The following is a 25501-nucleotide window of genomic DNA, read 5'->3' on the forward strand; positions in this document are numbered from 1 at the left end:
GGGATTTTAAGGACATCTAGATTACAATGACCATATATATATATATATATATATTTTTTTTTTTTACAAGATGGCAATGTGTTTGCCATTGTTATATTCTACTGCTTACCTGTACCATCGGTGGAAAAAGTGGCATAACTTTTTTTTTTTTCTTGGCACGAGAAGATCCTTGGTTGATGATGGTTACCACGGGCAACTGCCTCTGTGGCAACAAAGTTATTTAAGACAACTTCACCTCGAAAGAACGCCCTTCGCCGGTCAGATTGGCTCAGGTTCTTCCCCTTGCTCCGTCCTGCTACCGAATTACAAAGCATGAGTGGGTAGCGCTCTTGTCCATCAATAATATATTCGCGGATACCTTTGCTAATTTCCCGAAGAGTTGTGCAGGTGCGCGCAGAACTCTGGTCGGAGGCGAAGCTTGTCCCTGAACATCGGATGACTGAAGGGAGCGATTAACTAGTTCTGTGAGGTAAGTGCTCCATTTTATAAATTAATTCCATTTGAAAAGATAGCAGGCTGTCACGTTAATGTAACTTGCCGCATATTTGTGATTTATGCTCCAGTATATCTAACGCGTTTTTTGTCTTGCAATACTTAAATATTTTGAAGTTTCTACTACTTTAAAATAATAAAGTCATTTATAATCAGAGGTGGAAAATCCATGAAAGTAAATGTACTCCCCGCTATTTTCTTCCAATCACCTGGATTTGCTAATTGGCACAATTCTTCAGCCAGGAGGAGGAACTAAATTGTGAAATCAGCTGGCTGAGTTCATGGGTGGAAGAAACACATGGCAGGACTTTTACTTTCTGACCCCTCGACTTTCCTCTGTTTATAATCTTGTGCTCCATATAACCCTTAAATAACAACATAAATTAATGCATGGGTGAATCGATAGTAAATAAATAAAATACCACATGCTCTGCAGATGCAGTACTTATTTATTTACATTTTCTCTGTGCTCCGCATGTGCATCTAATCATTGCTATCAAAGAAATGCTTATTTACATTTTTTTTTTAAAGCCATAATTCTTTAGAAATATTTAGATTTTTTATATTATGTTATCACACACAGACATTTAAACACATTTGTCATGTTGCCAGTAAATCACAAATCAATGACAGACTAAGAATGCCTTCCCCCCACAGCCCCCACCCCACCCAATTAACATTGACCATATTTGGTATTTTATATCACTTCAACATGTGAAATGCAGTGGTCTGACAACCATTAGCTGAAATAAGGTAGGTATGTTCCCCTCATATATCAACTGTCCAAAGTAATCTGACCTCAGCCTTCTCCAGTCTATGGTCCTTTCATGCGATTGTAGTGTGCGATTACACAGTGCCAGCCTGGGTGTTTGCCCCGTGCGCCTAGGTCGAGCTGCCAGGCTCACAAAGCACCTGTCTCCTCTTTGGAATACAACACACCAAGCTTTTTTGGGAAGGGGCGATGCGCACCGGGCCAGGAGATGGACTGACCCCCCCCCTCCCCCCCCCCCATCTCCATGTTTCAGGACAGTGGTGGAACTCCAGGGGAGGGGGGTGAAGGGTGAGACATGGAGCTGATGGGGTCGACGCTGACGGCCACCTACGCCCGGCCCAAATCCAGCAGCTTCCTGCCGGCCATTTCCACCATGGCGGCCAGCTACCGGAGCCACCAGCCCCAGTTCGCCCTGGCGCTGAACGCCAGCCTGCCCTGGAGGGCCAACGGCTACCACAAGACTGGCAGCGGCGCCATGCCCGCCCTGGGCACGCTGCAGCTGGCCTCCCCGGCCCTGGCGCGGGCCAAGACCATGTTTTTCCCGTCCAACAGGACGGCGCTGACCACCCGCTACACCCCGGACGACTGGCACAAGTCCAACCAGAGCCACTACCGGGATTCGGAGTCGTCCCGGAACAGCGCGGAGCGGCTGAGGCGGGAGACCGTCCGGCTGATCCAGGACAAGGATCAGCTGACCCGCCGCACGCAGGAGAACACCAGCAAGAACATCGGCGAGCGCGTCAGCGACATCACCTTCTGGAGGTCCGAGCTGGGCCACGAAATCGAGAACATGGTGGCGGAGATCGGTGCCCTGACCGAGGTCAAGAGGAGGCTGGAGAGGGCCCTGGCCGAGACCGAGGGACCCCTGCAGGTACTGCGTGTGTGTGTGTGTGTGTGTGCGTGTGTGTGTGTGTGTTTATGTGTGCGTCTGTGTGTGTGTGTGTATGCATGTGTGTGTGTGTGTGCGTGTGTGTGTATGCATGTGTGTGTGTGTGTATGTGTGCGTGCGTATGCATGTATGTGTGCGTTTGTTTGTGTGTGTGTATGCATGTGTGTGTGTGTGCGTGTGTGTATGCATGGTGTGTGTGTTTGTGCGTTGGTGGTGTGTGTTGTATGCTGTGTGTGTGTGTGTGTGTGTGTATGTGTGTGTGTGTGCTGTATGTGTGTGTGTGATGCATGTGTGTGTGTGTGTGTGATTTGTGTGTGTGCTGTTGTGTGTGTGTATGCGTATTCGTGTGGTGGTCGGCAGAGGGCATTACAATCAAAGCTTGGGCACTGGTCAGACACGGTGGTATCAGGGTAATATACAAATATACAGAGAGGATGAGGGTCCAGGATCCAGTCAGAGAGTCAGAGCTGGTGGCCATGCAAGGATCACTGTGGAGGAATTCAACAGAGATGGGTTTGGGTGGGGAGGCTTGGAGAGAAAAACTTTGGCAGTTCTGTTACATTCATGAATATGGGGTGTGTGTGTGTGTGTGTGTGTGCGTGCGTGCACAGCTGCATGTGTGTGTGTACAGTTTTGCTAATGCACTGATGGAATTTTGTTTTTTAAATCATATTTTATGTTGCAGCTGGGTTTGTACAGATCTGGTGGAGATGGATGGCTTTTTATTTTTTAATGTTCATAACTGTAGCACAATGTTCTATCATCCATTTGTTAAACAGATGTAGCAGGAGAAATTAAGAACAGTGCATATCACCACAATTTCTACAAATGTGAATTTTCAGCTGACAAATTTCTGTGTCCATATAAAGTGATTTTTGGAATGCAAAAAAAGAGAAAATAAATAAATAGTGGGCTGTTAAGGTGGTGCTGTCTTTGAAACAAAGACATCATGGCTGTCACACCATACTCTGCCAACCCTGTCAATCCCCCTTCACTTGTTGGGGGCAGTGTCCGCTGAAGGCTTTATTTAGGTCACGAGAGTTCTGCGATGGTAACCTGGCAACCCCTGTCAGTCAGATCGAGAGTGGTCAATTGTCTTACCCAGAGTGCCTTGGGGCACACAGTGTCAGGTTGATCAGACTGAAGATCTGGTGACTTGAAGGACTTAATGGGGAGGGATCAGGTGACAGAATGTCACACGCAGCCAGGAAACTGACACCTGTCCTAATAACTAATATTCAGATTTGTTACATAACTCACATCAGTGAAAGCTTGATAATATTCTTAATAAAAGAGACATAAGATTGATTTTAGGCTTTTTAATGAAGATTTTCACTGTGACAGGCGGGTTTTATATTAAGTAGACAACACACTTTGAGATAGAATCTATTATTATTATTATTGTTTTTGTTGTTGTATTTGCTTTTTTACATTTTCCACATTCAGAACAAGGAAAACAGCAGAAGTGGGTCAAACAAAGCAAATAACAAAAAACTAAACTCAAGCCAAAAAAAAAACAAAGAACGAATGGGAGAGCCGGGTTTATGCGATAATAATTTGTGTGGATGAGGGACTAGCATTGAGTATCGACTCCCTCGCTCATTGACAGGTCTCTCAGGAGTGCCTGTATCACAGAGAGAAGAGGATGTCCATCGATCTGGTGCATGACGACGTGGAAAAGGATCTCCTGAAGGTGAGTCGCACGCGTTGAGCTTCAATAAAAGCGTGAAGGCGAAACGTGGCGGTTTTGCAGTCTGGAGTTTGGACCCCTTCGCCAACTGCCATTATGTGGTTTCCCCAGGAAGTCGAGGTCATCAAATCGTGTCAGGAGAGGATGAGGAGGCATTTGGACAAAGCCATCGCTCAGCTTGCGTGAGTCCGAGCCGGCATGAAGTAGCATGACCTCTATCGCCTGACATGTATGATGTGTACAAAATTTCTAGAACAGGGGTGTCCATCCAGTCTTATCTGAACAGAGCTAATGTGGGTGCAGGTTCTTGTTTTATCTCCTCACTAGATAGCTCATTCTACTTATCAAGGTCTAGACTGAAGACTGTGCTTAGTTATTTAGTTGAATGTGTGTCGTCATGCTGGGCTAAAACAATAAGCTGCACCCGCACTGGCTCTTTTCAGATCAGATTTGAAACCCCAGCTCTGGAATGTTCTAGAAATTAACAAGCCTTGCAACACCACCACTTATGGCTATTTTGAGACAGTTTGGCTGGCTCTGGCCTTTCATTTTTTCCTTTAAAAAAAAAAATGAAATCATGCCAGGCACTGAAATGTGACTGGAATTATGACCTAAAATTATGCTGGTTAAGCATGTGTGCTAGTTAAGCGCGTGTGCTAGTTAATCAGTTGCTAGTTAGGTGTGGTAGTTAGGTGGGTCTAGTTAAGCGGAGTGGTAGTTAGTTGTGCTAGTTAAGCATGAGTGGTAGTTAGCGGTGTGCTAGTTAAGGGAGTGGTAGTTGCTTGTGTGCTAGTTACATGAGTGGTAGTTAGGTTGTGTAGTTAGGGAGTGGTAGTTGCTTGTGTGCTAGTTAGCATGAGTGGTAGTTAAGCGTGTGTGCTAGTTAAGCGGAGTGGTAGTTAGCTTGTGAGTTAAGCATGAGTGGTAGTTAAGCTTGCCCCCAGTGCGAGGGTAGTTAAGTTTGTGTGCAGTTAGCATTGAGTTTTAGTTAGCTTTGTAGTAAGTGGGAGTGTAGTTAAGTTGTGTGCTAGTTAAGCATGAGTGGTAGTTAAGCGTGTGTGCTAGTTAAGCGGGAGTGGTAGTTAAGCTTGTGTGCTAGTTAAGCATGAGTGGTAGTTAAGCGTGTGTGCTAGTTAAGCGGGAGTGGTAGTTAAGCTTGTGTGCTAGTTAAGCATGAGTGGTAGTTAAGCGTGTGTGCTAGTTAAGCGGGAGTGGTAGTTAAGCGTGTGTGCTAGTTAAGCATGAGTGGTAGTTAAGCGTGTGTGCTAGTTAAGTGGGAGTGGTAGTTAAGCTTGTGTGCTAGTTAAGCATGGTGTAGTTAAGGGTGGCTAGTTAAGCGGTGTGTAGTTAGTGCTGTGCTAGTTAAGCGGAGTGCTAGTTAAGCGTGTGTGCTAGTTAAGCGCGTGTGTTAGTTAAGCGTGTGTGCTAGTTAAGCGTGTGTGTTAGTTAAGCGCGTGTGCTAGTTAAGCGGGAGTGCGTTGCGGTAGTTAAGCGTGAGTGGTAGTTAAGCGTGAGTGGTAGTTAAGCATGAGTGGTAGTTAAGCTTGTGTGCCCGTCTCTCTCTGTTTGGACTTCGTCAGGTCAAACAGGGCGGCGCAGCACGAGCTGGAGAAGGACGCCAGCGACAAGGTGAGCGCCTACCGCATCGACGACCGGTGCCACCAGCTCCGGAATCAGTCGGACGGGATCAGTTTCCACCGGGGGATCGATCGGCTGGACCCCTCGTGAGTCCTCGGCCCGTGACCCTTCTACTGAGCCGTTGGACCGTTGGAATGGTCTTTCAATTTACCATTCCAGCTGGCGTTCAATCACTCGCTTGTTTCTCACGCTAATGGCTAATTTATTATAGCTTGCCTAAATTAAAACAAACAACAGTCAATTAGCCCACAGTTTAGATTGCTCTTAGTTTGTGTCCTAAATCAGTTGGCATTGCTTATTAACAAATACTGAAGCGGTACCACCACAATAATCCATAAATTATGGCCTCATGGTTCAGATACATAGTTTTTAAAAAATTTTTATCGCGACTCCCCGTCGCTTGTCCCGCTGTGTGTGTACAGGCTCTCTCTTCCCGAGTCGTGGTGCAGATTCACGGACGGCAACATCCTGCACTCCCAGAGCGAGCGCGCCAACTCCCACAAGCTCCGCGACGAGATCGAGATCCTCCTCAACGCCACCTCCAACGAGATGTGGAACCAGTTCAACGCCGTCAACGTGGCCTTCGCCAACCGCATGTCCGAGACCGCCGACGCCAAGAACAGCCTGCAGACCCACCTGGCTAAGGTGGGCGGGGGGCGTGGGCGTGGGCAGGGGGCGGGGCTGGGGAGCAGGGGCAGGGGGCGGGGCCACGGAGCGGGGAGCAGGGGCGTGGGCAAAGGCACGGGGCGGGCCTGAGGAGCAGGGGCAGGGGATGGGGACACAGAGCGGGGAGCAGGGGCAGGGACGTGGGGGTCAGGAACTCTGTCTCTAGATCCCACTCTCATTGTTACCTCAGCTCAGAAGACAACATTTTTGACATCCGTCTATTATTTTCATTCGAGTCACATATGCGGCATATGGAACACAAACCCCAGTTTGAAGGGAGGCCCAAATGCAGCGCTGTCCAAATTCACGGGATCGAGTGAAGCACAAGATTGAGTTGGAATTCGACCAATGCGAAAATCGTTGAACTAATGATTTTCTGTGATAAGTACAAAAAAAAGATGCCTGCACCAAGTTTAAACCGCTAATGCCGTTGGGCTTGTGATGTATTATTAATGGTTATGTCAACATGTCGTTTGACCGCGGGCCCAGACTGTCCCTCTCCTCTGAAGGGAAGGGGGTGCCGTTTCCCCCTAAAGAATGCGAGAGCCCACGGCCCCGGGGACTCTCCAGGGCTCCGTGCTGTGGGATACGGCGCAGTCTTCATCTGCTTTCCCGCTTTTCATTTTAACGAGGAATGAGAAAACGCGCCAAGGGAGAGACCTTTGCAACCGCGGCGGTTTTATCCCGAGCGGCGGGGGAAACGCAAACAGGGCCTCGGGTTCGAGCCTTCGGGAACTATTTTCCGAGGTTATCGGGCAGCCTTGAGCGGCAGTGTGGGAAAACGTCCGCGGGCTTCCTTCAGCCGCTCGTCTGGGAAGCAGGCTGACGAGGTTCGGGCGGGGACAGGCTCTCAGGAATGTGTGAGCTCGCAAGCTGCCGTTCACCCTCTGACGCCGGCTTTTTCGGATCTGGGAGCATCTGCAACGCCACACCCCGAGTCTGGAGGGCCCTTGGGTGAATGAAAGCCCTCCTACTCTTCCTCCTACTCCTCCTCCTCCTCCTCGGTCGTAACTCCATAAAGTGAAAGGCGTGCAACACCGCCAAACTGAAACAGCCTGACCATTTTGTGAGAAGTGGGCAGAAATGTAGGCGGTCTTTCCTTACCCTGAACTTGAGGGGGTGAGGGGAAGACCGGGCCCTTGGGTACGTGGGTAATTGGACGCCGCGGTTTTGAGGCGACTCCCGTCTCCCCCTCCCCGTTGTTTACGCGTGGCGGCCCGCGCTCGGTAACCGCCCCGCCATCGGGGCGTGAGGCGCAGTCGCTGGGGCGGAGTGAGGTGACCTCACGCTCGTGTGAGGGGGGAAGACCAGAGTTAAGCTGTCTCGTGCCGCATTGAATTCGTGTGTTGCGCTGACGTTTTTTTCCCCCGGTCTCCAGGACGACGGTAGTAGTTTGCATTGTTCGCATTCGCTGACACGCCAGTAGAGCTTTTTGTGGACTCGTTACTGGAGTTAGTTTCATGGGTTCTTGGGTTCACCAGCAGCGTCTGTGCTGACATGCGGTATCAGTGCCCTAGAATCATTTTTTAATGGTTGTCAAAAATGTTATTTGAAATATAAAGGTTGGATAGCTGGTATAAACATACCCTGTGTAATGAATAATTAGTTCATATTTGTTCATATACAAACATGTGCAGGCCCCATGGGAGGTTAAAGCCTCCATAAGACCAACCCACAGCCAAATTGTTTTCTGTTTTTTAGCTGAAGTATTGATATTGGCTTAAGCATATCTTTATTAGGGGACTTTTTATTTCTTTGCTTGTTTTTTTATAAGGCTGTGTTTACAAAGGGCTGTGATGCCTACACAGACCACCCAACATGGATGTAAATACCAATACTGAAATTAACACTGACAGTCTGAACTTTAACCTCATATTCATTGTTTTATTTAAAATCTAATGTGTTGGGAGTACAGAGCCAAAACAACAAAACGTTTATCACTCTCCCAGTACTTCAGCATTTTTGATCATTTGAAAAATTATTAAATATGAAAATGTATTTTAAAATCTGAAATACCGGTGATGCAATTAAAAAAAAACATTTAAAGTTGAGAGCACGCCTTGCAGCCAGTTAGACGGAATTACACAGTTACGCCTCAGCCAAAAATACACTTTAAGCAGTCGTGACCTTGTAGTGTCCAACACCCAACCCCCGCTCCCCCCCACCCCCCCACCCCAATCTCATCCATCCAAACCCCTCCTTCTGCCCTGACCTCACTCCTCAGACCCTCCAGGAGATCTTCCAGACCGAGATGCTCATCGAGAGCCTGAAGAAGGCCATCCGGGACAAGGAGAACCCGCTCAAGGTGGCCCAGACCCGGCTGGACGAGAGAACCCGCAGGCCCAACATGGAGCTCTGTCGCGACAACCCCCACCACAGGTAGAGCCCCGTCAGGACCCCCGCAGGGCGTCCTTAAGAGTGCCCGAAAACACGCAATGCCCATATCCCTGAGGTGTGTGAAGCACACGCTCGCTGAATATTGACTGTGCATTTCTCAACAATTAACCGCTGGAACCTTTGTACTACACTGCCCGGGTGTAGCATATAATCGGTAAGTAGTTGGTCTTGCAGCCTAAAGGTCGCAGGCTCGATTCCCCAGTAGGACACTGCCATTGTACCCTTGAGCAAGGTACTTAACCTGCATTGATTGCTTCAGTATATATCCAGCTGTATAAATGGATACAATGTAAATGTAAAAGTTGTAAAAAGTTGTTAGCAGTTCTGGATAAGAGTGTCTGCTAAATGCCTGTAATGTAATGGAAACTTGTTTGTGCGTTAGCTTCTTAAGGACGGAGTGGCTCTCCCTCCTGGAGCTTAGCTGATGCCAAGCTAGATAAAGCTGGGAAGCGCTGCAGTGATCTTGCACGGTAGATGTTGTACGCAGAAGTGACGTTAGCGTCGTGACACGATCGCTGTGACGTTACGGCATCGTTGCGTGCAGGCTGCTGGCTCGGGACACGCAGTGACCTTCCTCTTAGGTGATCTCTGTGGGTGGTTTGGTTTGTCAGACAGTTCACTGGATGGTTTACACACACGTGACATAACGAGGGTCATTTAGAGCCGTGGCTCAACCTGCACCGGCCTAGTGGGTGGTCTGGCAGATGTGGCTTCCACTCTTGCATCCTGCGGTTGTCTTACTGTGTGTGTGTGTGTGTGTGTGTGTGTGCTTGTGTGTTTATGTGTGTGTGTGTGTGTGCGTGTGCGTGCTTGTGTGTTTGTGTGTGCCTGTGTGTGTGTGTGCGTGTGTGTGTGAGTGTGTTCGTGCGTGTGTGTGTGTGTGTGCTTGTACGTGTGTGTGTGTGTTTGTGCGTGTGTGTGTGTGTGCTTGTGCGTGTGTGTGTGAGTGTGTTCGTGCGTGTGTGTGTGTGTGTGTGCTTGTGCGTGTGTGTGTGTGTTTGTGCGTGTGTGCGTGCGTGCGTGTGTGTGTGTGTACAGGCTGGTGGGGGAGGTCAGGGAGATTGAGGACACCATACAGAAGCTGAGGGAGAGACTGGCGGAGGCGGAGACTGCCCTGCAGATGCTGGTGAAGACCAAGGTGACCCTGGAGCACGACCTGTCCGTCAAGGCCAACTCCCTCTTCCTGGACCAGGAGAAGTGCATGGGCATGAGGAGGACCTTTCCCAGCACCCCCCGTCTGGTGGGGTACACATAGAGGAGGGGCCATGCTGGGAGGGGGGAGGCAGGGGTGATACGGGGTCAGGCATGCATACACTACACCAGGCGTAATGTATTGGAACCTAATATAGGGTTCAGGACACAGACATGGAGTAACTCAGGAGGCCCTAGTACAGGATAGGGTACACATACACCTGGAGTAATTTATGGGAGCCTTATGCTGGGTTGGGTACATATATACCTGGGGTAACTTATGAGAACCTTATTCAGGGTTGGATACACAGGCTTGGAGTAACTTATGAGGACCGAATACTGGGTTGGGTACACATATAACTGGAGTAATTTATGGGAGGCTTATACAGCGTTGGGTACACATACCCCTGGAGTAACTTATGAGGACCTAATGCTGGGTTGGATACACATATAACTGGAGTAAGTTATGGGAGTCTTATACAGGATTAGATGCACTAACCTGGTGTAACTTATGGCATGGGCATGTAATAAAAGATGGAGCATCGGATGAGTGATTGGAGAGAGTTAATACAGCACGAGGCACTCATAGCTCTGGGGCAACTAATGAAGCTGGACACACACAGACCCGGTGAAACACAACTTGCACAAAGCGGGGTGTATGAAGAGAAATCCACGGTAGCCTTGCACAAGCTGGGATACACATAGATCTTGGGTATTGCATGTTAGATTAGTGTAAAGCTTTGGTTACACACAGAGTAGATCTGTAGAAGTGCACTGCAGTCTATTTCAGAGTGTGGACACGCATTTCCACACTGGAGTAGAGTATGGGTGTCTAATATTGGGTACGCACCTTTAGCAACACATGGTAGTCTGTTACAAGAGAGAGATTTTCCTGGAGTTACACATGGAGACTAATAAAGTGTTGAGTGCAAGCAGAATTGGAGTAGTTCTTAGTAACTGAATATAGGGTGGGGCACGCATGTTGTTTCTGCAAAAATGTTCCCCACCCCTAATCTCAAAACCCTTCCCCGTCAATAAAACCATTAAAGGACAGTGATTTTACAGACGTTCTTCTTCTTTAGTAGCTCTTAAAACCACACATATGAAAAGAGCAATCACAATTTTTCTCAGTGACGATGTTATTTTCCATATAAAGGTTTTTTTTTATGAACAATTATGCGTGTAGTTTGAATACGAGAAATAGGTGCCATCTTCAAATGGCTAGATGTACAGGACAGTTGAGGAAAGGATTAGATATGTGGTTGTGACAGGTAGGTGCTGGTTAAGCCAATAGTCTGATTGACCTCACCTCATGGAGTCAAATGACCTTTGATCTGTGACTCCAAGTGGGAGTCACCAAAAGCAAGCAACTCTTCTTATCTGAAATATTTTGCACAATTACTGTTTTCCATTGTAAATTTGCCAGTAATTTCTTTTTAAAACGAATGTTCTCTATTATAACATTTTAAAAATATATATTTGTCTACTTTGCGTGATAAAAGCATCCTGGCTTTTGCCTATCATATTTTTAAATATTTGTTATTTTTTCCAAGTAAAAAATGACAGAAAGAGATCAGGAAATCTCTGCGGAGGGAAAGACACACATCGTGGCGCAATCTGATTTCTCAAGAACTTTAGAGACATCCATAGAATGTTATCAAGACCGAGACACATTCTTGAGTGAAACATTAAGCAGGGGTTGAAGATTACACTGCATAGCTTGCATAGCTTTATATATATATATATACCAGTGTGTGAGTGAGTGTGAGTGTGTGTGTGTGTGCGCGTGTGTGTGTGTGTGTATGTGTAAGTTGCTGATGGACGTAATGCTGTATTGCTGACGCCCTCCGATTATCCACCTCAGCATGTACCGGCTGCCTGTTGATGTGTAATTAATGCCGATGTGACACTTGTTTACTCTGCTGACACAGGGGCACACAACACCTGAACCATCGGTTTGTGTTTGCTCCCGTCAGGACCGGGCTACCGGGGGGGGACGTGTGCGCTCTCAGAACAAACACAAACATTTGTTCTGAGAGCGCACACGTCCCCTGGGGCTGACTGCAGGCTTCCAGCCTGTCCTCACAAAGCAAGAAAATTCTGACCACTTAAGACACACACACACACACACCATGAACACCTCAGGACCGTCACTTTCTGACAACTGTCGCAATTGTGTGTCAAATTAGAGCTTGAAAGGAACTCCTATGCGCTCCTATGTAAATTGTGAGTCATTGTGCGAAAGGTAATCAGGGGAAAGTCTGGGCAACTTGGTGATATTTTTCTCGTCAGATCTAGAGACGTTTGCGGAGACCTTGGCAAACAATCACAGATTTTTTTTTTCTTCTGTGTTTTATATGTAAAATCAAAGTGTCTGCCGGTTATGAAAATGCAGAAAATAAGGAACAGTACGCCTTTCTCTGAACAAAAACAGAGACTTTGGGAAGACAATCTACTAAGCTTTTTAGTTTGAAAAGCCAGCATCTCTGTTCAGGGACATGGTCTTATCACATGTCCCGAGCACGCTTTTGAACACACACACACACACCCACACACGCACACACACACTTGCTGCCTGGCTCTTGTGCACACAGCTCTCACAGAGCTGGAATTGCCCTTCCGGATTCGAGGCCACAGCCAGGGAGTAACCACACTGAGTCACTCTGAGCAGGCCTCTGACTTGATACGAATGAAATGCACAACAAACGCGAGTGACTAAGCGGATGTGATGTCACTGGCACTTCCTTCCACGTGCGCGCGTTCCCCGGGCGTGCTGAGAGACTCTGATTGGGCGGTGGGTATGGACGGCGTTCTGGTCAGTTTTAATGTCTGGGTCCCCATAAGCCTGGATCGACAGTGTGGTGTGTGTGTGTTGGCTTTTAGAAGTCAACACACACAAGTCCCTTAAACAGTTCACTGTTCAGTGAAAAACAGCTTTTATTCATAATCATTATGCTTGTGTTCTGTATATACACAGGATTTATACTCCGTGAAATTTTAATTTGAAATTGCCCAAATAGGGTAAACTGTGCGTCCTATGATGTATGCATGATATGAAAAGCCAGAGAGTTCTAGGAAATGTTTACATTACAAAGCGTTTCCATAGTAATGCGCAAGACGTCCCAAAAATGCGTAACGTGAGCCAGGACGCCACTTAAAGTTATGTCAAACAATATTTACTACAAAAAAATCTGCCGCCCAATTCATAGCCTTACATGCCGATTATTATAGTTATTACCACAGGATCATTATTTCACTTGCCCAGATATGAACATCATTTGCTGCAATCAGCTATTCCTTTTTACAATTTAAAATGACTAAATACAGAAACAAAGTTATATTTTTCATTGTAGTTTCACTTTTGCCAAAGGCGTTTTCAGTCTTGTGATTGATTAAATGTCAGGCTGCTGATATGTGAAATACAGGAGCTGAATGTTAATTGAATGGCTAGTGATTTTAGCTTAGCTCCCTCCCTGTGGGTGAATGAGGGCTTACTGAGATGCTGAAAAGTGCTGACTGGACACCATGGTAAAGTTTCTCTCGCTGTCTGAGAGGGGGCAGGTCGATTTTCGGAGGCGTTCATCCAGTGACCGCGTGACCCCGGCTGGTGAACAGCAGGGGTCGTCCTACTGAATTCCTCTCCCCTGACTAAGGTGCTTTCATTTGCCCGCGCATTTCCATGGAAACGCTCATAATGACACATCGGGCAAACACAAGGGTTTGACAAGTGTCACCTTAAAATACCATATCGGAAAAAAAAAGAAAGAAAAACATCTCCAGAACTGAGAACATGAAAGAGGCGCCACTTCCTCTACTCGGTGATTGACGTCACCATGGAAACGTCGCTGAGAACATCTCTGGAATTACCCTACTCACAGACAACACATAGAAGTGCAGGGTAGGTCAGGGCTCTCTTTCTGCCCATTTGTCAATAAATCATTTATGGGCTATGTATTTCTGCATGATTTATTTGGCCTTATCTTCAGAGCAAAAAGGAGGTGCTGGAATCGGTTGGGTCACGGCCGTAGGAAACGCCGTAAAGATCGGATCTGAGCTACCTAAAAGCCTCCGCACCCATGCCTTTGAATTTTTATGGACCTTTGATGGGTGGCTATGGCTTCTGATTGGTGCGTTCTGAATCGCGGCACAGGAAGTACCTATATTCAATCAACAGCCACGTAGCCTTTTATCAGAAGACACACAACTCAATTTGGGCCCCTTCCCCCCCCCCTCCACCACCCACCCAAAACTACATCCCTCCTGGCCTCTAGTTCACCTGAGGAGTGACAGTCTTGCCCAACGCAGCAGCTATTGACATGGCTGACTGTGGAAGGCAAAGTGCAGGACGACGTCACGCACCCTTTGCTTAAGAGGGAAGGGGCAGATAATCCCCTTCAAACTGAACTCATGCGTTCCCGCCCCATCCCCACCCTGGACCTGGGAAAGTAGTTTTGTGGTAGTTTTCTAGATAATCATTTGCATGTTTGTATAATGTGACTCCCCTTCTGCCCCTACAAAAGGTAAAGAACAAGATTTCATTGCACTGGTTTTTAACTGTCAGTTGCTGGTTTTGTATGAAATAACTTTTAGGTAAAGCCTGGCGAAACTGCCACTTGTCTGCATTTTTTTTGTTATATTGTTTTTATTTTTCATTTAACTCAATGTGCATTCAAATTGTCTTAACTCTACAACTAATAAAGTTTAAACCTTGGTTTAAAACCATAATGCTTGCTGATAAATGGAAAATAGAAATTGTTTTTTTTTTTTTTCGCTGTTCCTGAGTTTTTCGGGAATACGTGGTGTATGCACAACGGTGATGTGATGTGTGGCCTTGTTTTTGCAGCTCCGTCCTCCCCCAGCTGTTCCTGGATGTTGAGCACATGTCACAGCCGCTTTCATTCCTGCCCCTCCCCCTAATCCCCCCTCCCTCTATTTCACGTCCAAAAATGTGACGTCTTCCAGGAATTCCTCGCCAACGACCGAGCTCTGGCGGTCTCGTGCGTGATTCTGGTCTTAAGCTGCCCTTGAATCCCGTCCAAATAAAAGAGAGTGTGGAACACAATCCCGAGGCTGCGCTGCAGGGTTTACCCATAATCCATTGAGAAAATCTGCTCCCTGCCTCTGTGTTTATGTAAGAAATTACATACATTGCTGATGGACAGAGAAAATGAAGGCTGGGTCAGTTCTGTACTCCGGGGTGGGTGGGGCTTTTTAAAGATAAAGTAGTTTCTGCTGTGAGAGAACTCTGTATGCGAGCGAGTGTGTGCTTGCACGCGTGTATGCATGCGTGCGTGTGTATGTGTGTGTGTGTGTGTGTGTGCACACGCATGTGTGTTTGTGTGTTCACTTACATCTGTGTGCATGCATTGTGCGTGCACGTATGTGTGTGTGCACAAGTGCGCGGTGTATGTTTGTGTATGTGTATGTGTGTGTGCGTGTGTTAGGACACGGAAAAAAGCAGGTATCGGTTCAAAGCCACCCTGCCTGAGACACGATGTGCTACACGCTTGCTCTCTAAATAGTGCTGCACACAACTGAGACCTTCAGAAACTAGCAGAGAGGGAGGGTCCTCCCTGGACTTGTCACCCCCGCCCAACCCCCTGACTGCAGGGCCTAAAAGAGCGTAGCCTTAAAGGGACAGACGCCCCCATTGTTTTGTTTTGATAATGGTTTGGATAAAAAAGGAACCCAGGTCGTCTCTCATCGCCTGCTAATCAGACTCACTGAACTGAGGCTTCTCTTTCTCCGTCTCTCTCGTTCTCTTTCTCCTCCTGCCTGCCTTTCGCTGTCTATCTCTTGCGAGTCACTCCGGATAAGAGCGTCTGTTAAACACCAAACTGTAACTCTCATTCTCTATCTCTCCCTCTCACACTCTGTTTCTATCTTTTTTCATCTCTCTCTGTCTCTCTATCTTTCTTTTTCCCTCTCCTCACCTCCCTCACTCTCTCTCTCATTCTCTTTCTCTCTCTGTACGTAAACACAAAATCCGGAAGCGGGGAGGCCCAAAACCTCATTGGGGACGCGAAAGGCCCCTCCCTCATCCAGTGCCCGGGACGGGAATAGCACTGGGAATGCACTCTGGATTGGGTCTCGCAGTCCTCCCATATTGACAGCTTATTTTTGCCATTGGACGTCATCATAGACCGGGACGGAATTTGGCTTTGATTTTTCAGACGCACCCAGAGGGAGACCACCAGCTTGGGACCTTTGGTTTTTTGGAGGGGTACAGTATGTTACCCGGGACCTCTCTACCTCTCCTTAATCCCTGTGTACTCTCCGCACAGCATCACAGCACCACAAAAAGGAAGGGGATGGGAGAGTGAGGATTTGTCAACCCCACGATGGGTGGAGCTAAAATGACCTGTCAATCATGCTCTTGCCTCAATGACCGTTTGAGTTCTCTTTCTGCACCAAAGCACAGTGATTGGTTCAAATCGGTCAGTGACTGACATCACGTTGCTCTTCCCATTTTTAGTTTAAAGAATCTTCCCATCACTACAAAAAAACAAAGGAGTACATACAACGTGATCTTATTTTATGCCAATGCTGTTACCCTTTTCCGTCAGGCGCTGACACCAAGGAGAGAACACTGCCTGGCATTATGTAAACTTCCCTTAAACTCTCTTCCCACAGCGTGGTGCTTGATTAATGTACAAAAGCAAATTATTCCAGCGCTCTTTACTGTCCAGACTACTATCAGTCACAGTAATGACCATGTCTAAGAGGCGCTTGTTAGGAAAATCATTTTTTTTTAAACTCCCACAGAAGAGAGAGGGACTGTGGGCTGGGGAAGGAGATTTATGAGGCCTTTCTAAGAGACACTGTCTGAAGCTGCTAACTGAGCAGCAGGGCTGGATGTGTAATCAAACCGTATATGTCAGAGTGAGGTCACAAGGATGATGGACCTGCTGAGGATGGAGGAGGAAATTATGCTGATGATGATGATGATCAAAAAGACAAGATGATAGCAGGTGCCAATCACGATGATGTGATGGTGGTTATTGTGAGGATGAAAATGATAATCACTAGGAGGATGATGATGTTAATGATGACGCAGATGATGGTAATAATAATAATAATAATAATAATAATAATAATAATAATAGTAATAATATAATACTAGTAGGAGTAGTAGAAGTAGTAGTAGTACATGTATAAAATAAGCATATTTACAAATATATATAAATATTTAGAATAATCATCATAATATTTTGCCTTTTTAATTTCAGTTTCAGTTTATAATGAGGAAAAATAGTTTGTCGTACTACAGCTTGATAGTTAATTATAGTCTGAACTGAGATGATGCCTTTGCCCTGCGAGCCCCTAACAGCACAGAGAGGATGTCTGAGCGCGGGCGATAAGACAGCCGTCCCCCGCTCCCCCATATTCCCGTCATAACGGTCTCGCGGAATCATCCGCGCGCGCTGCTGTCTTTAAATGCGGTTTCCCCATTCGTGGAGATGCTGCTCTGTTCGCGGCGTCTCGCGGTAGCTGTCAACCTACCGTGACTAAAGCATTAGACGGCAGCAAAAAAAAAAAAAAAACGAAATAAATTCTCTTATGCTGAGTCACTGCTGGATAAACGCAGGAATTTCGCAGCGTCTCCGAGAACCGGAACATCAAACAGAAGATGGACTGCGACGCCCAAGGTCGCCGTGTGATGGAATCAGTGCTGTCCCCTCAGGTCGGTGACCACGGACGGCTGAGTTTTACGGAGGGACTGGGGAAGGGTGGAGGCACGAGATGGTCATCTGACTCCTTCCTGCTGATTCATATCGTGGGATGATTCGAGAATTTTTTTTTATTCTGCATTTTTCTCATTCATTTAAGAAACGGTCTCCTGGGAAACAGCAGGAAATACAGTACTAGCAAAAATAAATAAATAAATAAATAATGGAGTGGAAAGAGAAGCAGATAGACGTTCTTTAAATTGATCAGCTCATATGACAAAATGCCTGTGGTCTTGCTTGGCATCAATTGTAAAGCGCTTTGGATAAAAGCGCTATATAAATGCAGTCCATTTACCATTTACCATATATTACATTATCTAAATTATCAGATGCCTATATTCAGAATAACTCATATAATCACATTCATATAATTTCATCCTCCAAGCAGATAGTCAGTTGTTTGCAAAAAAAAAAAAAAAAAACCACTAATTACCTTGGGATACATCAGCGTTGTCCCGAACAGGACTGAAAATGGTGATCATACAAAACAAGTGCCCTCCCCACTCAACTTTATTGTCACCTCAAATGCAAGTAATCTATGTGTGCATGCATAACCCCTTGACCCAGCTCGGATGTTACAACTAAACTGAAAAAAAAAACTGCTTAACTTTTGAAACTTCCTTTCTATGTGGCAAAGGTTAAACAGAGATATGTCTGAACTGTTTCAGGTCTGTGCACACACGAGCACACACACACACAGGCAGGCATGCACGCACAGGCACATACACGCTCACACACGCACACACACGCATATATACGCACACGCACACACACATACACACACAAGCACACACACATGCACACACACGCACGTGCACACACACACACACACGTAATCACACTCACACATGCACACGCGCACACACACACACATACACAAACACACATGTACACACACACACGCACATACACATGCACACACACATGAACACACAAACACACAAACACACACACACACGAACACACACACACAAGCACATGAACACATAAACACACACACACAAGCACACCACACACACAAGCACACACACACACAAACACACACACACACACACACACACACACACACACACCCCTTGTCCTGGCTCTTCCAGTGCGATGGGTAGCAGTGCTTATTAGCCCAGATAACTGCCCACTCTCCATACAGCATGTCTCTGATAATGCTTCCGTTTCTGCCTCCATCAGCAGCCTTCACGCTTCAGCACACTTTGATATTCAACTCGAGGGTAGCTCACAGACGTCATGCAGACAACACCCCACCACTAAAGGCTAAACCTGCCACTGAGCCTACGAGTTCGCTGGTTTTGCAGGGATATTTGAAATGCCCGAGTTGACACTGAAACATTTGCGATGATAAGTGGAGACCAGCTGGGGCTGGCCGGAAAAGGTGGGTAACGCAGGCCAGTGTTCCACTCCATGTCACCACAGAGGTCGCCGTGGCGACCAATCCGCCCGCACTGGATGAAGTACCACTTTAACGGTCATTTTTCAAATAGGCGGCGCTCATGACAGTCAATGGCAAGTTTTGCTTTGATGAGACAAAACTTTCTGATAACTTTCTTCCCTCTGATGTGGGGACACAGGTTAAGCATTACTGGAAGCCACAATAAGCACTTTCTGAGCTTGCACACGAGCATGAATGGATTTCCCAGTCATTTTATGAATTGTATGTATCATAGATGTGCTCTATATTTCAGTAGGCATGAATATCTGAACTAACAATCTCAAGCAACACCTTTTTACTTCAATAATTGACCATGGTCATTTGGGTAACATTAATGCATAAGGGTTAGGGACCTGGGCTTGTTCCCCTAAAGGTTGCAGGCTCAATTCCCTGGTACAATATTGCTGTTGTACCCTTGAGTGAGGTATTTTACCTGGAGGCACTATATATCCAGCTTTATAAGTGGATACTGTGTAAAAAAAAATGCAAAAGCTATGCAAGGCACCAGATGAGAGTGTCTACTAAATGCATGTAATTCAGAAAAAGCAGCCACAGTGAAGAACGATGTACAGCATAGCAGCAGATATGACACAGAGGGGACTCTATGGCTGTACTGTCACCATGGAGACACTATAAGGATTCCATGAAATCACACAGGAAGTCCTGACTTTTGTCACAAGACAATGAGACAACGTTATGACTAAACAAACCATGTCATGCAGCGCCGGTCAAACACTAAAACGATCACATCCTGACTTTATCGGGGGATGTGATGTCTGCGGTTTCCTAATAAAAACTATAAAATTATGTTGTGAAATGTTTAGATTAGAAGAAATAACTACACTCCAGACACGTTATGATATTAGCAAATATTCCATAAATGTTTTATTTTTTTTAATTAAGAAATAATTCTTTTTTTAACTTTAAAATTGAACTTGTCATTATTACAGGTTGTACACAGATAAATAAACTTGTGCATGCAGGTCGTATGTGTGTTTGTGTGCATGCGAGTGTGTGCAAGCGTGCATGCTTGTGTGTGCGTTTTATTTGATTGCTGATCACCACAGGTCTAAAATGCCATTCATGATACTAAGAGCACAGTACAGGCTTCTTTTTCTGGCCTGTACCACGCTTGCAGGTGCAGAACGCTATTTATTTTCACACAGGAAATACCAAAAATCGAAACTAACCTCATCTTTGATTCCACGGCAGAAGGGAAATCATGTTGCTGGTAAACATATTGTTTCTGTTCCTCTTTAAAATTAACCTTTCTAATCATTTCAAATGTTTAAAATGACACCATATGTGGGTTTTGTGTTTCACTGCGCAATTTCGACTGTGGTCATTACTAAATCAATACTCTTCCAATTTTTCCACATTTAAGTGTAAACATTGTGAAATAGCTACATGAATACTTCATGGAAATGTTTAGAAAAATGACATCGGCAATCATAAAATAGAAATATTCAAACCATAAATTCATCGTATTGCAGCAGCAGATGTTTTTTTTTTTGTTTTTTCAAATTAAATTTTGCTTTGGTGTTATAATTTACACAATGTTATTAAAAAAAATGTTAGAAAGATGGAGCTTTGCTTTATGTCATTGAATTAGTTGGGTGAGGGTGACTGCGCACGCACTTGAACATAACAGCTTGTAAGCTTGGAGGCTGTGTTAAAAAATTAAAAAATGATTGATCACCAAACTTCCAAAGCAAATTCAATGAGCTCATTCGTGGGGATTGTGTCTATAGCTGTAATAACCACTGCAAATAGAAATGTCCAGATTTCACAATCCATGGAAAGCCAGCGGCATGAGATGTGATTGATGGGGGTGGGTGAGGCGGGCATGACAAATCAGCAGCACATTAACTCACTGCGGGCTGATGGGAGACAGACGCTACTGTTCCCCCTTAACAGTTAGCGACTCCCACGCAACGCTAATAAGAAACAAAGATAAATCCACGTTATTAGGGGTGCGCAGGGGTCAGCAAAGGGGGGTGGTGGGGAAAGAGGGGGTACCGATCATTACCCGCCCGTGCGCCAAACCTTTCGGGCACACGGGGCCTGTTTTACTAAAACCTTTAGCACACGCGAAACCAACAACACGACCAACGATCTGTGCAAAAACAAACAAACACCGCGACCAATCACTGGTAATGTTATTTAATTCTGCGTATGCTGGAAGGTTTCTGTGCATGCTAAAGGTCTCAGTAAAGCAGGCCCACAGTGCTGTCCACCCCCACCCCCACCCCCCGCCCTCTCCCCGAGTTTCTGACGGGCAGGGATAAATCACATGACATTGAGGACCGCGGGGTAACGCACAGGCTGCGGCTCGGGTGGCATTCTCAGACCGCGCCCCCAGCTGGCCCCGCCCCTGCGCCCCCATAATGCAGATGGGAGTATATTTAACACTGCGGTGCTGGAGGAATGCCCCCCGATCCCCCCCCCCTTCCCCCCTGGCGAGCCTTTCACAAACATGGGCATGTACGGGACAGCCATGGCCACCGGCGCTCCAAATTCAACGAGGCACCCCTGAGCCTTTGAGCTTCGGGGAGAGCCCTTGTTTGTCAGACACCTCCCCCCCCCCCCCCCCCGCCCCTGCCCGTCTCTCTCAAAAATTCCATCTTATTCCATTTGTCATGTGCGTGAAGCGTAGGACCCATTATATCTACACTAGCGCTGTTGTTGCTATGCGCGTGGACAGCTATGTAAACCGATTTAGTTCCCTCTCTTAAATGGCGTCGGTTCGACGGCTCCTTGCATTGGCTGCTTTTATTAAACCAGAACATGTGCATTTAACACACTGCATTTGCATAGACGGCCCACTACCGTGCATATTTACTTTAAGTTTTGGATCAAGAGCAGAGGACCGAGCAAATCTGTCAGTTATGATGACGTCACAAATCTTGGGGCGGGGGGCCACTGCAGACGACATGCCTGGTATTGCATGACTGCATGATGCATCATGTGCAGTGTAACGCTATGCATACACTGCGCTGTGAGGGGCATCGTATTGCAGTTCTTCTTTGGTCTTCTTTGGTATGTACTGTCACATCATGGTGACCATGCCAACGCTGAAGGTCCCACGGCAAGGACACCAAGATTGTGCTCTGAATAACAAGATAAACACATGCAACACCAACATGGTATAGGCCAATGCTTTTCTTTGTGTAAGTATTGATCTGCTGCTAAGGACTACCTGAACATTCAATGGGCGCGCAGTTACGCTAACAGAGTTAAGCACGCTATTGATTTTCTTTGCGTGTACACATGTGTGTGTGTGTGTGCGTATGTTGGCTCTTGTTGGACATTATTTTACTCTCATTCTAAGAATGTTGTCACGTTCTACTCAGCCTTCCCTCAATATTGTGGTCAAATATTAATATCCATCCTTCCATGCATTGTAATGGAGACTATTTACATTATCGAAAGTACTGCACATAAGTTAGGCTTCCACTATTCCCCAAAGGCATCTCAAGTCATTTTTCCCCACAAAGGATTGCAAGCCTTTCCTTCAAACACTGAAATGCACCATGACATACGCGGACCACTTAACGGGGACGTTCCCAACAGCATTCCGTAGCGTGCTGCCAAGAGAGCACGTGCCACACGTGATAACACCTGTCGCCAGACACAGCTGTCCGCACCGCAAGAGAGACCGTGCGTTCGCGGCATGTTCTCTGACCAGCACCACCCCCCCGCCAAACACAGCAGAGCTTCTGTGAATGCTGAACGTTAACTCTTTGGTGCCCAAGTCAGTTCATCTTTGTACTGTGATACACACAAGTCTTTAGAGTGTTGGAGCGACACCCTTAGCCGATTGGCCACTTCCACTTAAACGGGGAGCGTGTGACACGCACAGAGCCCACTGTGCTAATGAATCCCAATAACGATACCTGCCCCATGCCCCGTGCCCCTCCCCACTGGGAGTCTCATGTTCAATGCCAGTCCCGTCTGGGCACGACAGGCCCAAGTGTGTTGCATGCTGATGTTTGTTTTAGATTGAGGGTGGCCCAGGTTGCTGTAGCAACCATGGGGGGTTCTAACGGGTTAGAGAGCTACGCCATGGTAAACTGAGATGACGAGTCGAGCCTCATCCCTGGGCCGCTATCCCCCCCCCCCCCCCAGCCCCAACCAATGGCTGGAACTGAAGGGTATTGGGGGCGGGGCCAGGAGGCCAGCACGCCGGCCAATCGCACACGGACTCTCAGCACAATCTTCACTGAGACACGCCCACCTCATTCCAAAGCAGCAAGACATACAAAAAACAAACAAACACAAAAATCAAAAAAATGATTTATTGAATGGTAAGCGGCCAACTTAAGTAATTGCATGTGTACGTGCACGACATCCCAATCAATATCGACACCCGCTGCAGCAGGTCTGAAATTGACCCACTCGTTTCTCTGCCAAGAAGCGGGCGGCTGGCCGTGAAGTAAGACTAATTGCCCGCAGCTGAGCTGATTGAAAAGATAAAACATGCGCAGGACTGGACAGTTTCCTCCGCCCAGTCTCCTCCCTGAGCCTGAGAACCAGCCCCAGTGACACAGCAAACGGAGAGCGCAGCCTGCCAGGCTGATTCACTCCTTTAATAATGTCATCCCTGTAATGAGATAAGCGGCTAGCCCGCCGCGAGCGGCCAGTCTCCTACGCTCCCGCCCGCCGCCAGAGCTGCCCGCGCGGGGCGCCGACCCAAATCGCCATGGGGACGGCGCCCGTCATCACAAGCGAGCGCGGGCGACGGGACAAGAGGCTGGCAACGCCCGCCGCGGTGCCTCTTCAGCTCCGACTCCCGCCAAGAGGGTTTCCCTCCTGTTCCGGAACCTCTCGCCGCGTTCCGCCCGGCGCCCCTGCCCCCCCCTGCCCCCCCCCCAGTGACTGACGACAGAGCCAGTGCACTGCTCTCACGAGGCTAAAGGAGGCAATGCGCACCGCAGAGGCCCAGAGAAGGCCCCGGGGATTTGGTGGCCCCTGAGTAAGAATGTTGTTGTGGCCCCAAAGTGCTCCAGCAACACAAATCACAATGCAGGTCTTAGAAAGCAAGAGTCCGAAGGACAGAGGCGCTGATGCACCTTCGTACTGCAGCTGCGTCGTCTGCAGTAGCCGGCCCGCAAAGAAAACGGGACGAGTTTTTTTTCCTGCAGGGCCGCAGGCAGGGGGGACACCCGGGTGTGTTGTCCTGGGCCCTGTGGGGGGAGGGGGGGGGGGGGTTGGTCAGTGAACTTGTGGGAAATATTATTGTCCCGGGCCCAGGAATAATACAATAATATAATTTTGTCCCGGGGCCTGGGAATTTTACCTGGCCGCCCTGGGTTGGCCAGATGTGATGGGATGCTGTGTTCAGGTGGGCGTACCTCAACCCAACGCTCATTACCCGTTTCTACACAGTAAAATGTCCAGTGTTAATTTAACTCTAACAGAGTACATAGGAGTCCAACAGGGACCATATGTACTCTGCAAGAGTCGATTTGACACTGAACATTTTTTCTGTGCATCAGTGCGACTGGCAGAGCTGCCCAATCAGGCTCTTCTCTGTCAGGCAGTTTCTACTCCTTCCCCTCACAGATAACACTCCTTTCTACAAACAGCCACACGAGAAACAAAACTCATATCTCGAAACGGAACGGGAAAACAGTCTGGAAGTAACAAATAAGTAAGGGAATGATCTCATTCAAAAACGCATACACAGATCACAGTAGTTCCCACTTGTGCTCGGGGTGCTGGAGTCCAAAGGTCTTGAGATGTTCTTTAAATTAATTTGTTTCATTAACTCTGACCCTGCAGCTCAAAATAACGGACATGCATCACAGTCATCAATGTACATGGCCAGACCGCTTGAGGACATGGTTGTTGCCACCTTCTTGCAAAGCGCTGACGTGCGTAGCTTCTCACAAGACTGTTCCCACATTTGTGGAGCTGGTGGGCAGGCTGTCCAAAGACAATACAAGATAAGTGTGTTAGTTTTGGGGGAAGACAGACAATACATGTATGAAACATTCTCCCAAACTGGTAATATGCTGCTTAATTTGCATGTAAAATTACTTGATTGCTAATTGTGCTATTAACAATATGTCAGGTACAGATTTTTAGAATTAACACATTAAGTGAAATGTAATTCATCAGTGTTATCACCCCAAAACAGCCTGAAAAACCACAAATAAGGGATACATCTAATGGCACACGCAAGTGAACAGTATATGCATGTGATGCAACACGTATGTAATTGAAAAAGCGGTGTTTCAATTTGTGATTTTACCATACACTTTTGAAATAGTGGGAAAATTTTCAAGTCCAAAAGCAAATCTGTAAAAAGCTCAAATGAGCATTCATGCACACACAGCTCCATAAAAACCTAAACAGGTTTCATGGGCAACCGTGCTTACCAGACCTAGAGTACATATTCTCATACAGTGACCAGCAATAATGATGTCCCACGGCCTCGGTGCTATGATTCCGTTAGAATAAGTCTCGATAACATTTTTTTCTCAAGCGCGCGCTTCGAAGTCGTTAGGAGACAGCAGAAAGTGTGGAAAGGACGTGACTTCCAGTCGAGGAGTCAGCGGACCCTGACACTCCCTACCACTCACACACT

At 47.0% G+C, this 25501-nt stretch overlaps 1 protein-coding gene across 1 annotated transcript; it reads left to right on the forward strand.

Moving 5' to 3' along the window:
• The first annotated feature begins 225 nt into the window (after positions 1-225).
• On the forward strand, positions 226-10797 carry tekt3 (tektin 3). Its single transcript, XM_064323514.1, has 8 exons — positions 226-469; positions 1518-2135; positions 3763-3846; positions 3955-4025; positions 5424-5567; positions 5904-6126; positions 8372-8526; positions 9583-10797. Exons 2-8 carry the CDS (start codon positions 1560-1562, stop codon positions 9797-9799), a joined length of 1470 nt encoding a protein of 489 aa, XP_064179584.1. The 5' UTR covers positions 226-469; positions 1518-1559; the 3' UTR covers positions 9800-10797.
• The last annotated feature ends 14704 nt before the right edge of the window (positions 10798-25501 follow it).

This window comes from Anguilla rostrata, chromosome 2 (genome assembly GCF_018555375.3).
Source record: "Anguilla rostrata isolate EN2019 chromosome 2, ASM1855537v3, whole genome shotgun sequence".
NCBI lineage: Eukaryota > Metazoa > Chordata > Actinopteri > Anguilliformes > Anguillidae > Anguilla > Anguilla rostrata.

Coding starts and splice junctions, on each gene's coding strand:
- tekt3 (XM_064323514.1), top strand. CDS start 1,560: ATGGAGCTGATGGGGTCGACGCTGACGGCCACCTACGCCCGGCCCAAA. Junction 3,847..3,954: donor TGGAAAAGGATCTCCTGAAG/GTGAGTCGCACG, acceptor TGGTTTCCCCAG/GAAGTCGAGGTCATCAAATC. Junction 5,568..5,903: donor ATCGATCGGCTGGACCCCTC/GTGAGTCCTCGG, acceptor GTGTGTGTACAG/GCTCTCTCTTCCCGAGTCGT.